We start from the raw sequence: 17341 nt of genomic DNA, 5'->3' as shown, positions 1-17341 counted from the left end.
TCCAGGTCCTCTCTGTGTGGAGTTTGCATGTTCTCCCCGTGTCCGCATGGGTTTCCTTCGGTGCTCCGGTTTCGTCCCACAGTCCAAAAACATGCAAGTGAGGTGAATTGAAGATACTAAATTGTCCATGATTATGTTCGATATAAACTTGTGACCTGATGAATCTTGTGTAATGAGTAACTACTGTTTCTGTCATGAATGTAACCAAAGTGTAAAACATGACGTTAAAATCCTAATAAACAAACATTTGATTTGACAGTCAGTTATTGATTACATGCAGATGTTGATACAACTATATATATGTTATAATATATATATAGCAGTGATAGCTCAGTGGTAAAGGTACTGGACTAGTAAACAGAAGGTTGCTGGTTCAAGCCCTGCCACCACCAAGTTGCCACTGTTGGGTCCCTGAGCAAGGCCCTTAACCCTCAGTTACTCATTGTGTTCAGCTCATTGTGTAAGTCGCTTTGGATAAAGGCGTCTGCTAAATGCTGAAAACATAAATAATATATACAGTACAGGCCAAAAGTTTGGACACACCTTCTCATTCCTGTGGTTTTTCTTAATTTTTTTTACATTTTCTACATTGTACATTAATACTAAACACATCCAAACTATGAAGGAACACATATGGAATTATGTAGTAAACAAAAAAGTGTTAAACAAACCAGAATATGTTTTATATTTTAGATTCTTCAAAGTAGCATCTTTTGCTCTGATGACAGATTTGCACACTCTGAAATTTTTCTCAACCAGCTTTATTAGGTCTCCACCTGGAACGGTTTTCAATGAATGTTTGCGCCTTGTCTAGAGTGAATTTTTGGAATTTGTTGCTTTTTTAATGTGTTTGAGACCATCAGTTGTGTTGTGCAGAGGTAGAGTTGGTAAAATATAAAACATATTCTGGTTTGTTTAACACGTTTTGGTTCACTACATAATTCTTCATAGTTTGGATGTCTTCAGTATTAATCTACAATGTAGAAAATAAAAATAATCAAGAAAAAACATTGAAGAGAAGGTGTGTCCAAACTTTTGACTGGTGTGTCCAAACTTTTGGCCTGTACTGTATATATATATATACACACACACACACATATAGTTAAACATTCCGGACCCTTGCTTCAAGAAATTTCCTCTAACTGGACCTCTTTAAATTTTAGTTGAATACCCCTGTTCTAGAGGGTTGCTATGGTATTGTAGGTGGTTGCTATGATGTCCCCTGTTCTTAATAGGAAGAAAAAAAAGTTGTAGTAAAACAATATTAATCAGACAGTAGTGTTGCACATTGCATTGCATTCACTAAATAGGACTGAACTTGACTAACAGGGCAGATGATCAGTGGTGCTGAATTTTTACCTTTATCATTGACACAGGGACTAAATACTGGATAAAGTTTCTCAGTGAAAGACTGACCAGTGAAAGAGTAGATATGAGACTCATTCTCAACATCATAGAAGGAGACCAAACCCTCCTCATAATCCACAAACACCCCCATCGTCTGAGGATCCTGTTTTAAGGAGAGGAGGACACGAGGAGAATCCAGAGCCTTATATTCAGTTTCATTTCTCAGCCACACAGACCAATATCCATTTTCAGTACTGAGTGTAATCATCCCCTTCCGGTTACTGGACTCTCTGGTCACTCCTAAATTCCACTTAGTCTTCCCTTTAACCTGAACCTCATAGTAAAATCTCCCTGAGGAGAATCCCTCCTTTCCCAGCACAAACACACAGTAATCAAATCTCTCTGGATTATCAGGAAGATTCTGTCGTTTGTCTCCACATGTAACTTGTTTTCCATCATCAGACAGGATCAGGTTAGGATAAGCTGTATCAGAATCCAGAGTTACGTCCACTGATAAATAGAGACACAATTTACACCCATTTTATCGTTACACAGTGTGTATTAATGAAGAAATCTAGATTTCATCATGTGATGAGTGAGAGCTCACAAACCTGCATATTGTTGAATTCTCTTCAGTTCTGGTTGGAATAAAATAAAGAACAAAATTATTTACTGTTAGAAATCATTTCTGTTAGAAACTGGATTATTTTAAAGTGATGATTATAAAGCACAATATGAAGCTGGAACATGTACATTAACCAACACAGTAACCAATATTCATAGGAGCTTCAATAAAAAATTAAAGATCACAGCTGCTTCAACTTATGGTTAAACTATTACCGAATAAATGTAAGTCATAAGTAATTTCTCTGCTCAAACTCACAAGATCTTAGATAGTAAACACTTACCCATACTGACAACCTTTTTCATTTCTTCATCAACACATTCCTGAAGCTGAGACAGAGCTCTCCTCAGAGTCTCCACATCCAGATGAGGCTGAATACTGACATCAGTCCAGTTGTTGGTGGGTGGAGGTCTGCACAGGGACGGGTAAATCTACAGTACAGCAGGAGAGAGGAGAAATCCCTCAGCATGACCAGTGCTGTCCTTTCATGTGCTGCATTGCTATTGAGAAACAGAGGGACTCTGACCTGTAGGAGGTGGAGATGATCCTCAGTGTTGGAGATCTGCTCCAGCTCAGTGTTTCTCCTCTTTAGCTCAGTGATTTCCTGCTCCAGATCTTTAATGAACTCTTCAGCCTGACGCTCTGCTGCTCTCTGCTTCTCTTCCATCACCTTCAGCATCTCAGCCTGGTTTCTCTTAATGCTGCGTATCAGAGCTCTGAAGATCTCCATGCTGTCAGCTTTCTCCTTCTCTGTGTTTTTCTATCAGGAGAAACATCATGTCATTTATGTAGTGTTATTATAAATATCAGTTCTTCTTATGTATGTTTGGAAACGAGGACTAGTCGAGTAGAGAAAGACTTTACTTACTTTATTAAGTTCTACAGAATGTTTGATTTCTTTAATCTTCTTCAGTCGGTCCTGGATCTTCTGCTCAACTTCTGCTTGTGTTGCTCCCAGCTGAGTCTGTAAAATATACAAGTTGTGTTTACAGAAATGATTGGAATTCTGCAGAAGTGGTACTAATATAATTATACTTCTAAACTGCACTCACTTTTCGTATAAAATGGTTTACTGGATTAAAGAGTTAGAAAAATCTAGAATAAAAAATATTAGGCGCTCAGGTGGTGCAGCGGTAAAACACGCTAGTGCACCAGAGTTGACATTTTACACTCAACAGTTTGAAACTCAGCTTTGCCACATGAACAATGATTGGCTGTTGTTCATACAAATGGGAGCCGAATAAAGGACTCTCTCATGGCTGATGCAATTATGATCTCTGCTGGCTGATTGATGGCACCTGCTCAGAGACGGGGAAAGAGTGTGTAGGTCAGGGTGTGGCTCTCCATACACAAAGCCAGAGGCAATTTAACCTGCCTGTGGGCCCAGGGGCTACGGCTGGTTGTGGGCCCCATGTATAGTTTTCATAAAATCAGTACACAACGCAAGACAACAGTTTAGTGGCATAACTAGGAGCTCATGGGCCCCAGTGCAAAAATAATTTTGGCCCCCCTGTATATATATATATGTATATATATAGGTCTAGTTACGTTAAGCAAGTTACAAAGATTCCCAAAATCCCTCATGTAATATAATGTAATCCACTCACTGTGTATAGCACTGTGTAATCCACTTCGCTATAGCGGCACTTTACCGCTAGCATTAGCCACTTGCTACTAGAGGGTTGGCTCACCTAGCCGCTGTCTGGCGGGGATGCTACAGGTCTTTTGCTGCGTGCGGTGGTGGAGGTGTGGGAATAAAGGCACACCTCAAGGTAGAGTCACTTTAACTGTTTAGTCAGGACTTTAATGAGCGTTACAGCACTTTTTACGGCCTAGTTCCAGAACCCGAACTTCAATGCTGGGACCATAAGGTAAGACTCATATACAAAACTAACTGCAGAACGTCGGAACGCACATGTATAAACCGGGTGCTGCACTCTGATTGGCTGAGCTGAATGTCACATACATATTAGCGCTAACGTTCACGTTGCTTAACTGAAACCACAAATCAAGCTTCCCTATTGTTATTAACCAAAATAACTAACAAAATAAATAAAAAATAAAACAGCCAACCGGGGCCCTCAATTATTCGGGGCCCCTGGGCTGAAGCCCAGGTAAGCCAGTGCATTAAATCGCCCATGCACAAAGCTGATCTGCATATTCATCCGCCTAGTACACTCAGAAGCTTTTTAAATCCTCTTTACCAGAGGTTCAAATAAATCTGAAGCTCAATCTATTAGGTCTCTCACCTTCTTCTCTGCACTCTCCTCCTCTATAGGAACTATGTTGTGGTTCCTGTGGTCATCTAAGTTGCAGAACTGACACACACACGTCTGGTCGTCTCTACAGAACATCTCCAGAGGTCTCTCATGTTTCTGACAGATGTAATCCTCCAAGTTCTCCACAGGATCTATTAGTTTGTGTTTCTTTAATGCAGAAGCTTTCTCATGAGGTTCCAGGTGAGTCTTGCAGTAAGAGACCACACAAATGACAGGACTTAAGAGCTTCACGTTTCTTCTCACTGCAGACCTCACAGAACACCAGAGACTTGATAGGTTCTCCTGCAGTGCTGCTTGATTTGACCTGAACCGGTTTCCTGAACTGAGCCGCCAGTCCAGAGATGAAGGTGTTAACATGTAGTTCAGGTCTTCTGGGAAAATCCATCTTACATACTGGACACTGACAGTGTGAACTGGTGTCCCAGAACTCTTTGAGACAGGTCATGCAGAAGTTGTGTCCACATGAAGTCGTGACTGGATAAGAGAACACATCCAGACAGATGGAGCACTGGAGCTGATCTTCAGAGAGGAAACTGCTGGAGGAAGCCATGACTGATAGAGAAGATACAGAGACACCATAATGATTCATATATTTATTGTCTATTTTACCACCCATCCACAGAGCAAGCAAACACAAACACACACACACACAAACACACACACACACACACACTCTCACACACCTAGTTAGTTTGAATGCAGGTGTTTGTACTGTGGGAGGAAACTGGATCACCAGAAAAGAACCTGCAAACTCCACACAGAAGAACCCGCTTGCTGTAATGACAGATTGTACATCAGGCTGTGTGGGTGTGTTCTGTACAATCATTCTTCTGGTTTTTCTGGTTTTATACATAACAGGTATGAATGTTCACGTAAATATGAGGTGTAACTCTACTAGACGTCATTTAGTTTGTAGACGTTAGTTCTTAATTGCTGCATTTATTGTAAAGTTTAGAGAATAAGGCAACACAAATTGTAATGAAAAATAAAGAATAAAATATATTTGGTGAAATAAAACCTAATTAAAACTATTATTTATGTCCCACCTGGTAGTACCAGTAAAAAATAATTTAATCAGACTGTTCTAGACAGAGAGAGTTTCTGTATTACAAGTCTTTATAAACCACTGATTATAAACATCAAGAAATCAACATTTTATCATCAACTTTACTGCGTCACATTTGTTATAAGATGTTTTATTTACAGTAAAGTCTTGCTGTTTTTCATTGTTTTTGCACTGTATAAAACAATTCCCTGTAATTCTAGTGCACTTGATGTTAAATCGAGTTACATATGAGACACGACCGCAGATTTCTATACGCTGTGTTTCTTCATTCTACCAACATAAAGAAAACAAACTGTGGAACTTGGTTATAGCACTGCTCCACTTTACCTCCCTTGCTGCACTTTTTACCTTTTTACCCCCTTTATTATTTACCTGCAGTGATTGTAGCTGCTTGAAGGCTGTAGAAGCTTCAAACTGGAGACTTTAAGCTGCTGAAAGAAAATGAGTTTCGTTTCACCTGAGTGACGTCATAAAGACACGCCCACTGTTTGTACCACATTTACACATTTTAACCACCAGGTGGCAGAAATTTACCCAAACACATACAGTGCTGTGATAAAGTAATTGCCCCCTCACTGCTCTCTGTTATTGTACATATGTAGTGATGGAAGTGACTCTAAGATAAAGACCAGTGTCATGTTCTGTAAGAACTTTCCTTTATTTATGGAACTTTTCTTCCCTCTACTGGTGTTTTAGAGTAATTCATTATTTTCTTCTTTAATTTCAGTTATTATTTTGATTGGTTAGTTTATTAATATGACGTGGCCAGATTATAGTTCATAGTGTGATCAGGAAAAGTATTAGATGTTACATGTCATGTGATCAGCTTACAGCTCCAGCTATCCCATCATTCCCTTCTGTTGTTTGTGCCATGGAAAAGTATCACTTATGAGTTATATTTATGTTTACATTTAACTATAATATTACACAAGTGTTAGTGTAATGCTTTTGATATATTACATTTAAATATTTACGTTTATATTTACGTTTACATGGTCTTCCAGTTTGGGAACGATGCGCGCCGGTTGTTATGGTTGCCGCTCCACTCCGGTCTGTTTTTCTTTTCCAACGATATTATTGCTGTTTTGCTACTTTCGTCCTTACTTCTGAAATGCGGAGGATTGCTTTTGATCATATTGACATCTGCTGCTTTTGTTTTTCTTACCGGCATCGGCTGGTTACGCTAGCTGTTTCAGTAACCGTCCCACCGCTATTGGTGCTTCTGGCTGTCTGCGAGCCCGCTCCAACTGGTTTGCTCCCCATTTCAGCTCTGCTGTGGTAAGTGAGTTACCTCTCCTGTGCTCAGTATCTGCTGTTCTGCCTTTCACCCGGCTTATTTATCGTTTGCCGCTTGACTGTCTGTGGGCTGCTTGCTTTTGGTTGGCTAACGTAGCATAGCATAGCATAGCTTTTAGCTTCCTGCTAACTGATCCTTGATGGTGTGTGTGGTTGTGTTCCTATAGCTAGCTTCCAATTATGAATTTTTCCAGCTTGCTTCTCCTGTGTACTGTAATTTTTGGACTAATTGGGATCATGAATGCTACTTGTGGCCCCTCGCGTGGCGTGGATAATGCCAATTCCCCTTGTCTACACTATACTTCTGCTGATCTGCGTGACCTAAGAACTTTTTATCATCTTGACTCGGCGACTTACAACCTCTGTCGTAATGCTGGCGTCTCTCATCGTCCATGGTATGTTCATCGTGGTCGCAGGAGTCGGCGTTATGCCCATCATCCTTCTCATCCCATCCTCATCTATCAAGCATCAGCCTCAGCAATCCCTGTCATCTGGTCTACTGATCGTCGTCCCAGGAAGCGTTCTACCTGGCATCCTTGCGGCGCTGATCCTGGCGTACAGTGTGCGATTCCTCGTACCAACAGCCCACCTGCTCTGATTCGGTCTTCTCATAATCGCTTGCTCACCATGGCACTATTTAACTGTCACTCACTCACTGACAAGGCTGCTCTACTCAGTGATCACATTATTCATAATAACATTGACCTTCTTTTTCTGACTGAAACCTGGCAACATCCTAATGACTATATCCATCTAAACACCGCTGCTCCGGCGGGATTTAAGCATCTTTCGTCCCCTAGGACCTCTGGGAGAGGTGGCGGCTTGGCTGTGCTCTTCTCCCAGGCTATTAATCTCTGTATCTGTAACTCCCCTAAGGTTTCTTCTTTTGAATACATGGTGGTTAGGATCTTGTGCCCTAGTCCTACTCTCTTTATACTCCTCTACCGGCCACCTAAGAATACCTTTACTGATTTTTTGTCTGATTTGTCTGAAGTTCTGACGTCTGTGTGTGGTCTAACTTCGTCTGTAGTTTTGCTGGGTGACTTCAACATTCACCTAGACTCCAATACCTCAAACTCTACTGAATGTCTGTCATTAATTAACTGCTTTGATTTACAACAATATGTAACTTTTCCTACTCATAAACATGGTCACATCCTGGACCTCATCTGTTCCACCACTAATACTATCAGTAATCTTCAAGGACACAACATTGGTGTTTCAGATCATTTGTTTATAACTTCGAGTCTCTCACTGCCTGCCCTCGCTCATTCAACTAAGACTGTAATCACCTACCGGGACCTCTTGTTAACCCATTGTCCTTCTCTGCTACCCGACTAACCTCGAACTTTGTCTCTGTCACGTCTCAGCACTCTGTTAATCAGGCTGTGAAAATATATAATCAGTCTCTCACAAATACTTTTGAGGTCCTTGCTCCTGTTAAAACTAGGGTTGTCCCCGCCTCTCACTCCTCTCCCTGGTATACTCCTGAGCTTCGAACCCTAAAAACCCAGGGCCGCCGGCTTGAACGTCTGTTTAAAAAAACGTCGCTGCAGGTTCATGCCTTGGCACTCGCGGACTACTTGGCCAATTATAAAGTGGCTTTAAATGCTGCCCGATCTAGCTACCTTACTTCTGAGTTTAAAAAAGCTTTTTTTTCTATTGTTAATAAGATTCTGTGTCCCCCATCTAACTCTGTCACTGCGTCGTTGGATCTCTGTAACTCTTTTCTCACTTATTTTCAAGATAAAGTGTCAGGCATATATAGTGAACTTTCTACTTCGGAATCTGTCTCCACAATATCTGGTTCCTACATTTCTCCTTCCTCTTGCTCATTTCCGTGCTTCTCCACTGTTGACGCTGGTACCATTGAGAGAATTATATCTTCATCAAAATCTGTCACCTCTTTCCTTGACCCTGCTCCTACTGCCCTTCTCAAACTCTGCTGTTCTACTTTATCTGTTCCCATCTCCCACATTGTCAATCTGTCCAATTGGGAATCAGCCCTAATTAGAAGGCCTGCTATTTGAGGCCTTGGTTTGCTTCGTTCTGTAATGCCTACGCTGGCGAGAACCCGGGGTAAGTTCACCACCAGATGCAGGCACCCTAATATCTGGTAGACCAGATTTTTCCAAAATCATGGGCCACGCCAAATGCATATCTTGAATCAGTGTAAATAGTAACAGGTTGCCCTGAAAAATAGTGCAAGCACAAGTGAGTGCAACCAATTCAGCTGCTTGAGCTGATTTGTAAGGAAGGGAGGAAGCCTCAACCACAATATTTGGCAGCTTACACACAGCATATCCACAAAGAAAAGTGGAATCATTAGGTTTTGAACAAGAACCATCAACAAACACATGTCCCCTTTTGCAGAGGAGTAGGAGACAAGTCAGGTCTGATGCTAGAAGACTCATGAATGGACGCCAAACAATCATGATCAGTATCCACTTCACTGCCAGATTGCTGCAATAAATCTTGAAGCAGTCGAGCAGGAGAAGTGGCTGAGGACAGCGATTTAATGGTGAGGTTCTCAGTGGAACAGAGGATGACTTCATAGCCTGATCTACATCATGTGCTGTGTCTGTATGTTGTGTAGGATGTGTCTGACCTGGTGAGGTGTGTGCAGGATCAGTGGATGTGAAAGGACAATTTCAGACACAGGGTGGACCAGGCTACGTCATGCCTCAGGTAAATTTGCTGGAACTCCGCATGTGGAAGTTCCCCCGGCATTCAGGGTCTCCACAGCCATGTGGGTCTGTGGAAATAATGCCAATCTGCAGCTTCCCACTAAAACCAAAGATGGTACTGTTTGACATTTATGGCATGGGTGCTGCACCCCAGCAGTAGTTATGCCTGGTGTCTCAGTATATCGTGTGGTTAAGGTTATCCCTCACATCCCTTATAAAGTAAAGCGGGCTGTAGGCAATGCTCTACCAAATGATTTTAATGGCTATCGCCTCACCAATCCATGGACATCTCCTGGTGAGGGTATAGGTTTGTCAATTATTTCTAATTTAGGTGTCACTTCATCAGTTCGGAAAACCAATGCTGTTGCATGGCAAATATTGGCTTTGGCAAATCAAACTGAAAAAGCTCTGAGTCTTATTAATGAGGAAATGTCCTCTCTCAGACAAGCAGTCCTGCAAAATAGATTGGCCTTAGATCTGCTTTTAGCTGAAAAAGGAGGTGTGTGTAAGGTTCTTAATTCCTCCTGTTGTTTTCTGGTCCCTAATTACTATCAGAATATTTCTGACATAATCCAACATATGAGGGACAGTATTTCTGTGCCAGCTCCTGCAGATGACTCATGGTATCAGTGGTTTGTAGATCTGCTTGGAGGCTGGGGACCATGGATTTTGTCATCCATTATTCCATTTTTTTCTTGTTGTCTTATGTGTTCTGCTTTTTGGACCGTGCATTTTACGTTGTGTACAGAATTCTGTGATGAATCTTGTTCCTAGATCCCATGATAATTTTTTTATTTAGGTCAGGCATTTTTTGGCCTGAAAGAGGGGAACTGTTAGATCTTAGTTACACTTATGTCGATATACTTATGGTATGACTAGTATTTCTGCTCTTCTCATCGCTTATGAGCTGATGAGCTGAGAATGCAGTTCGAAGGTTCGAAGGTTGTTTTCTTGTTGATCAAAACTGTCCTTCTCTCTAAAACCTTCTCATGTAGTTTAGCCTTCACACACACACATTTACACACACACACACACACACACACACACACACACACACACACACACATATTTAGACACTCTCTCACACACACATACTTTTCTGGTCTTTATTAAAACTCTGTTTTCTTTCAATAAACTAAGGCATTCATACTTTGACTTTGATGTCTGGTCTGGGTGCTTCCCTCGTGCACGAGATTCAACGAATGATTCTTCTCCTGGTTCAGTTCTAGTCTAGTCTAATTTAAGGGACAGGACTTTCAGTAAATTAGAGAAACTACCTAACAAATATTAATACCTAACAGTTACTATGTTGTTTTAATATGCCACATGGTTGAAATACTGTTATTAGCTGGTTGCCATTGTATTTTAGGTGATTACTAAGGTGATCCAGTTAGTTGGTAGGTTTCTCCTATTTGGTTGTTATTTTGCAAAAAAATAATTTTAATTGATTTATTAAAAAAAAATACAAATAAAATATAAATAAGAGAAAGAAGAAAAATATAAATCAGACAGTGGTGTTGCACATTGCATTGCATTCACTTATTAGGATTGAACTTGACTAACAGGGCAGATGATCAGTGGTGCTGAATTTTTACCTTCATCATTGTCACAGGGACAGAAGTATGGATAGAGTTTCTCAGTGAAAGGCTGACCAGTGAAAGAGTAGATATGAGACTCATTCTCAACATCATAGAAGGAGACCAAACCCTCCTCATAATCCACAAACACCCCCACCTTCTGAGAAGCCTGTTTCAGTGACAGGGGGGCAGAGGGAGAATCCAGAGCCTCGTATTCAGTCTCATTTTCCAGACACAAAGACCAATACCCATCTTCAGGACTTTCTGTAAAATCACCCTTCCTGTTACTGGACTCTCTGGTCACTCCTAAATACCAGTTAGTCTTCCCTTTAACTTGAATCTCATAATAAAATCGCCCTGAGGAGAATCCCTCCTTTCCCAGCACACAGGGACATTCATCAAATCTTTTTGGATTATCAGAAAGATTCTGTTCTGTGTCTCCACATGTAACTTGTTTTCCATCATCAGACAGGATCAGGTGAGGATTTGCTGTATCAGGATCCAGAATCACGTCCACTGAGAAAAGACACAATTTACACCCATTTTATCGTTACACAGTGTGTATTAATGAAGAAATCTAGATTTCATCATGTGATGAGTAAGAGCTCACAAACCTGCATATTGTTGAATGCTCTTCAGTTCTGGTTGGAATAAAATAAAGAACTAAATTATTTACTGTCATAAGCAATTTCTCTGCTCAAACTAACAAGATCTTAGATAGTAAACACTTACCCATACTGAAAACCTTCTTCATTTCCTCATCAACACATTCCTGAAGCTGAGACAGAGCTCTCCTCAGAGTCTCCACATTCAGATGAGGCTGAATACTGACATCAGTCCAGTTGTTGGTGGGTGGAGGTCTGCACAGGGACGGGTAAATCTACAGTACAGCAGGAGAGAGGAGAAATCCCTCAGCATGACCAGTCCTGTCATGTGCTGCATTACTATTATGAAACAGAGGGACTCTGACCTGTAGGAGATGGAAATTATCCTCAGTGTTGAAGATCTTCATCAGCTTTGTGTTTCTCTTCTTTAGCTCAGTGATTTCCTGCTCCAGATCTTTAATGAACTCTTCAGCCTGACGCTCTGCTGCTCTCTGCTTCTCCTCCATCACCTTCAGCATCTCAGCCTGGTTTCTCTCAATGCTGCGTATCAGAGATCTGAAGATCTCCATGCTGTCAGCTTTCTCCTTTTCATTGTTTTTCTACCAGGAGAAGTCATTTATGTAGTGTTATTAAACAAAGCAGTTTTACTTATGTCCCTAGAAATCAAGATTTTCTTACTTTATTAAATTCTACATAATCTTTGATTTTCTTGATCTTCTTCAGTCGGTCCTGGATCATCTGCTCAACTTCTGCTTGTGTTGCTCCCAGCTGAGTCTGTAAAATATACAAGTTGTATTTCCAGAATAAATTGAAATCCTTCGGAAGTGCTAATATAGTACTAATATAATTTAAATCTATTCCCATTCCTTCTCACAACATTTAAAAAATGTTTTGCACCGAGGAGACCTAGTGATTTAGTGTTTCAGATTTTATTTTGTCCCATTCTTCCTGCAAACATGTCTTGAAATATGCAACAGTTTTCTCTGCCACATTTTTTTTGCAAAATTCTACACATTCTCAATTAATGATAAATAATAATAATAATAATAAGTTGGACTTACGCTTAAGTTGGACGCTTTACAAAATAAAGCAATACATTGAGATACAATAAAAGAAACAAATACATGAGAAACACAAATAATAAGACTCAACAGGATACAAGAGAAGAAGAACAACACACTTAAGAAAGACATAATTTAAATTAACTAATGAGACTTAGAGAAATGTTGAGTAAACAGATGAGTTTTAAGTAAGGATTTGAATTCAGTAAAAGAAGAAGTAGAGCGCAGGGAAAAAGGAAGAGAGTTCCAAAGTAGAGGAGCAAAGACAGAAAAGGATCTTCCACCCATGGTAGAGAGCCTGAAGCTGGGGACAGTCAGGAGACCAGCATCAGCAGACCGTAAAGAGTGTGAGGGAGTGTATGGATGTAGTAGATTACGTAAGTATATTGGACCGAGAGCATGAAGTGCTTTGACACCAGGGTTACACACAGTAAGGAATGGGGAGATAGAAACACCAGCAATAGGAAGAGATGAGGGGGAAAGAGAGGAAACCATGGATTTGGAGGGAAATTCAGTCCTCTGGGGATTTTACTTTAGAAAGTTGGAATGCAGCCAAGACTTGATATGTTGAATACAGCTAGTAAGAGAAGCGGGCCAGTGGGGAAGAGGAGGGTTTGAAATTGAGGTAAAGTTGAGTGTCATCAGCATAAAAATGATAACTAAGTCCATGGTGTTGTATAATAGAGCCAAGAGGTAAGATGTACAGAATTAAGAGTGGACCAAGAACAGAGCCCTGAGGGACACCGTGTTCAATTTTGGCAGTAGCAGATGTTGATTTACTAATACGTACAAAGTGTAGTCTATCAGTGAAGTAGGATATAAACCAGGTTAAGACTGTACCAGAAAGACGTATTTCAGAAAGACGGGTTAATTATATGTTATGATTGATAATATCAAAAGCAGAAGAAAGATCAAGAAGAATAAGCGCAGAAGCAGTGAGAAGATCATTGAGAACATAGAGAAGTGCAGTTTCAGTGCTATGCTGCAAGCGAAAATCAGACTGGAAAGTTTCGAAGAGATTTTTTCAATTAAGATAGTCAAGTAGCTAAGAGGCCATGACACATTCGAGAATCTTAGAAAGAAATGGCAGATTGGAAATGGGGCAAAATAGTGTTATCAAGATCCTGTTTTTTGAGAACAGGCATTAGAGAGGCAAGCTTTAGGGTGGGGGTACATAACCAGGGGACAGGGAATTATTAACAACATGGCAGCTAACAGGAGAGAGGACAGGAGCATATGACTTAAGGAGGGAAGAAGGAGCAGGATCGAGAGAAGAGGTAGATGATGAAAGACCAGAAATAATTTTAGCAATGTATTTGGCATTGACAGCAGAAAAAGTAGATAAACAGCAGGAGGGCAGGGTTTTAGGCAGAAGGAAGAATGAAGAAGTTCATGATAGATTGTGGACACTTTGTCTGTGTGAAATTGAAGAAAAGAATCACAGAGTTCAGAAGAGTCAGACCTCTGTTTAGAGGGGGGACGCAAGAGCTTGTTTACAGTGTTGAACAGCTGACGATGATTTTGACCTGAAGCTTGAATGCAAGAGGAAAAGTAATAAGAACGAGTAGTGTTAAGAGCAGTTTTGTATTTTGAAATGTGGTCAGAGTAAGCTAATAAATGAACATGTAATTTCAATTTTCTATGGAGGCGTTCAACACAGCAGTCAATCAACAGTCTTTAAAGAGCGAAGTTCAGGGGTGAACCAAACCAAACCAAGGCGAGGAATGGGTAGAAGGGACAACCACATTTATAACAGGTGCAAAAGGAGTCAAGAGTAGTAGACACAGTTTTATGTAACTATTTTATCAAGAGAGCGGAGCTCAAGAAGCCTAGGCAGAGATGTTTCTAGGGAAGCAAAAAAAGACAATGGGTCAATAGATGAGGTTCGGCGATAAGATGGCAAGTTTTAGACATAGGCTTAGGAACCTAAGGAGAGAGAGAGAGATGAGATAATGAGCTTGTGGTCAGAGATAGGTATGGAAAAACCAGAGGTATTTCTGATGAGATTAGAAGTAGAACAGAGAAGATCTAGGGTGTGACCACGATTATGGGTGGGAAATGTGATGTGTTGAAGTAAGTCAAAACAGTTTAAAAGTTAAATAAAATCAGCAGTTGAGGTACAGTGGGGCCAAAAAGTATTTAGTCAGCCACTGATTGTGCAAGTTCTCTTACTTAGAAAGATGAGAGAGGTCTGTAATTTTCATCATAGGTACACTTCAACAATGAGAGAAATCACATTGTAGGTTTTTTTAAGAATTTACGTAAATTATGGTGGAAAATAAGTATTTGGTCACCCACAAACAAGCAAGATTTCTGGCTCTAACAGACCTGTAACTTCTTCTTTAAGAAGCTCTTCTGTCCTCCACTCGTTACCTGTATTAATGGCACCTGTTTGACCTCGTTATCTGTATAAAAGACACCTGTCCACAGCCTCAAACAGTCAGACTCCAAACTCAACCATGGCCAAGACCAAAGAGCTGTCAAAGGACACCAGGAAAAAAATTGTAGACCTGCACCAGGCTGGGAAGAGTGAATCTACAATAGGCAAGCAGGTTGGTGTGAATAAATCAACTGTGGGAGAAATTGTAAGAAAATGGAAGACATACAAGACCATTGATAATCTCCCTCGATATGGGGCCCCATGCAAGATCTCATCCCGTGGGGTCAAAATGATCATGAGAACTGTGAGCAAAAATCCCAGAACTACACAGAGGGACCTGATGAATGACCTGCAGAGAGCAGGGACCAAAGTAACAAAGGCTTCCATCAGTAACACACTACGCCGAGAGGGACTAAAATCCTGCAGTGCCAGGCGTGTCCCCCTGCTTAAGCCAGTAAATGTCCAGGCCCGTCTGAAGTTTGCCAGAGAGCATATGGATGATCCAGAAGAGGATTGGGAGAATATCATGTGGTCAGATGAAACCAAAATGGTATCTAGAACAGTGAAGAAGGCTCAAAGCTAGCTCAGGCAGACACACCGGCAGTGCATGGCTCTAAAACAAGGCAGACGAAGGTAAACACAGTTGCTAAGGTGGTTTGTCCATAGCATTTCAAAGGATCCAAAGGTGAAAATAAAATGTTGCAGCCAAAATGCACGTCGCCAAGCACACATTAGTCCATGAAAGTATGCGAGATGGCGAAAAAGTTAGATTGCAAAGAAAGAGAAACAGAGATAAAAAACAAAACAAAAGTCCAAGCTGGAAGTGGCAGCCAAATACGCGCACACCGTGGCCCGGAACTGGAATCCAGACTGGAGTGTATCAGCACATGACAGTACGGTACAGGACAGAGACAGGTCGGGACTGCAGGCAGGCCACTCCTGTACCCGTACCCTTGTTAAAAATGTCCCTAAAAAGAAGGTCTCTCACCTTCTTCTCTGCACTCTCCTCCACTATAGGAACTGTGTTGTGGTTCTTGTGGTCATCTAAAGTGCAGACCTGACACACACACGTCTGTTCGTCTCTACAGAACATCTCCAGAGGTCTCTCATGTTTCTGACAGATGTAATCCTCCAGGTTCTCCACAGGATCTATTAGTTTGTGTTTGATGAATGAAGAAACTTTCTCATGAGGTTCCAGGTGAGTCTTGCAGTAAGAGGCCATACAGATCAGACAGGACTTCAGAGCTTCACGTTTCTTTTCACTGCAGACCTCACAGAACACCTGAGATTTGGTAGGTTTTCCAGCAGTGCTGCTTGATTTTACCTGAACTGGCTTCCTGAATTGAGCAGCCAGTCCAGAGATGAAGGTGTTAACATGTAGTTCAGGTCTTCTGGGAAAATCCATCTTACATATTGGACACTGTAAGTGTGAACTGGTGTCCCAGCACTCTTTGATACAGATCATGCAGAAGTTGTGTCCACATGGAGTAGAGACTGGATCAGTGAACACATCCAGACAGATGGAGCACTGGAGCTGATCTTCAGACAGGAAACTGCTGGAGGAAGCCATGACTGACAGAGAAGATACAGAGACACCATAATGATTCATATATTCATTTATTTATTGTCTATTTAACCACCCATCCTATTCTGGGTAACAGTGGGTACAATTAACTGGGCAAAAGGTAGGAAACACCCCAGACAGGTCACCAGTCCATTACAGGGCAAGCAAACAGACACACACACACACACACTCAGTCCGTCCGGATCGGTAAGAACACCTCCAGCACCACCACACTGAGCACCGGCGCTCCCCAAGGCTGTGTGCTCAGTCCACTGCTGTTTACTCTGCTTACGCACGACTGTACAGCAATGCACAGCTCGAATTCCATCGTTAAGTTTGCAGACGACACAACTGTGGTGGGCCTCATCAGCAACAACGATGAGTCAGCGTACAGAGAGGAGGTACAACATCTAACGGACTGGTGCCAAGTCAACAACCTGTCTCTGAACGTGGATAAAACCAAAGAGATGGTCATTGACTTTAGAAAGACACTAAGGGACCACTCCCCACTGCACATCGACGGCTCATCTGTTGAGATTGTCAAGAGCACCAAATTTCTCGGTGTTCATCTGGAGGAGAATCTCACCTGGACCCTCAACACCAGTTCCATCACCAAGAAAGCCCAGCAGCGTCTCTACTTTTTGAGAAGACTGAGGAAAGCTCATCTGCCACCCCCCATTCTCACCACGTTCTACAGAGGAACAATCGAGAGCATCCTGAGCGGCTGCATCACTGTCTGGTTCGGAAATTGTACTGCGTCGGACCGCAGGACTCTCCAGCGAGTAGTGAGGACAGCTGAAAAGATCATCGGGGTCGCTCTTCCATCTCTCACGGACATTTTTAACACCCGCTGC

At 41.5% G+C, this 17341-nt stretch overlaps 1 protein-coding gene and 1 pseudogene across 2 annotated transcripts; both read right to left on the bottom strand.

The window, feature by feature from the left end:
• Positions 1 to 1264: 1264 nt before the first annotated feature.
• LOC134312016 (E3 ubiquitin-protein ligase TRIM39-like) lies at positions 1265 to 4801 on the bottom strand (annotated as a pseudogene).
• A 5914-nt stretch (positions 4802 to 10715) lies between these two features.
• On the bottom strand, positions 10716 to 16505 carry LOC134311775 (E3 ubiquitin-protein ligase TRIM39-like). 2 transcript variants are annotated; one of them, XM_062993445.1, is made up of 6 exons: positions 15912 to 16505; positions 12161 to 12256; positions 11848 to 12081; positions 11610 to 11757; positions 11492 to 11518; positions 10716 to 11393 (listed from the first exon to the last, which is right to left on the bottom strand). In XM_062993445.1, the coding sequence occupies exons 1-6, from the start codon at positions 16491 to 16493 to the stop codon at positions 10843 to 10845; spliced, it is 1638 nt and encodes a 545-aa protein (XP_062849515.1). In that variant the 5' UTR covers positions 16494 to 16505; the 3' UTR covers positions 10716 to 10842. The 2 variants fall into 2 exon arrangements, with proteins under 2 accessions (XP_062849515.1, XP_062849514.1); XM_062993444.1 differs by having other exon boundaries at positions 11492 to 11540; positions 11623 to 11757; positions 15912 to 16493.
• Between the last annotated feature and the right edge of the window lie 836 nt (positions 16506 to 17341).

The sequence above is a fragment of the Trichomycterus rosablanca genome, chromosome 4 (genome assembly GCF_030014385.1).
Source record: "Trichomycterus rosablanca isolate fTriRos1 chromosome 4, fTriRos1.hap1, whole genome shotgun sequence".
NCBI lineage: Eukaryota > Metazoa > Chordata > Actinopteri > Siluriformes > Trichomycteridae > Trichomycterus > Trichomycterus rosablanca.
The sequence above is the reverse complement of the archived record's forward strand: the minus strand, read 5'-3'. Positions and strand labels throughout refer to the sequence as shown.

Bases quoted from the DNA above. Each gene is read 5' to 3' on its own strand.
- LOC134311775 (XM_062993444.1), bottom strand. From the start codon at position 16,493: ATGGCTTCCTCCAGCAGTTTCCTGTCTGAAGATCAGCTCCAGTGCTCC. The intron at 12,082-12,160 runs GTAAGAAAATCT...TTCTCCTGGTAG, and splicing joins ATTATGTAGAATTTAATAAA to AAAAACAATGAAAAGGAGAA. The intron at 11,394-11,491 runs GTTTGTGAGCTC...GTCTTTTCTCAG, and splicing joins GAGCATTCAACAATATGCAG to TGGACGTGATTCTGGATCCT.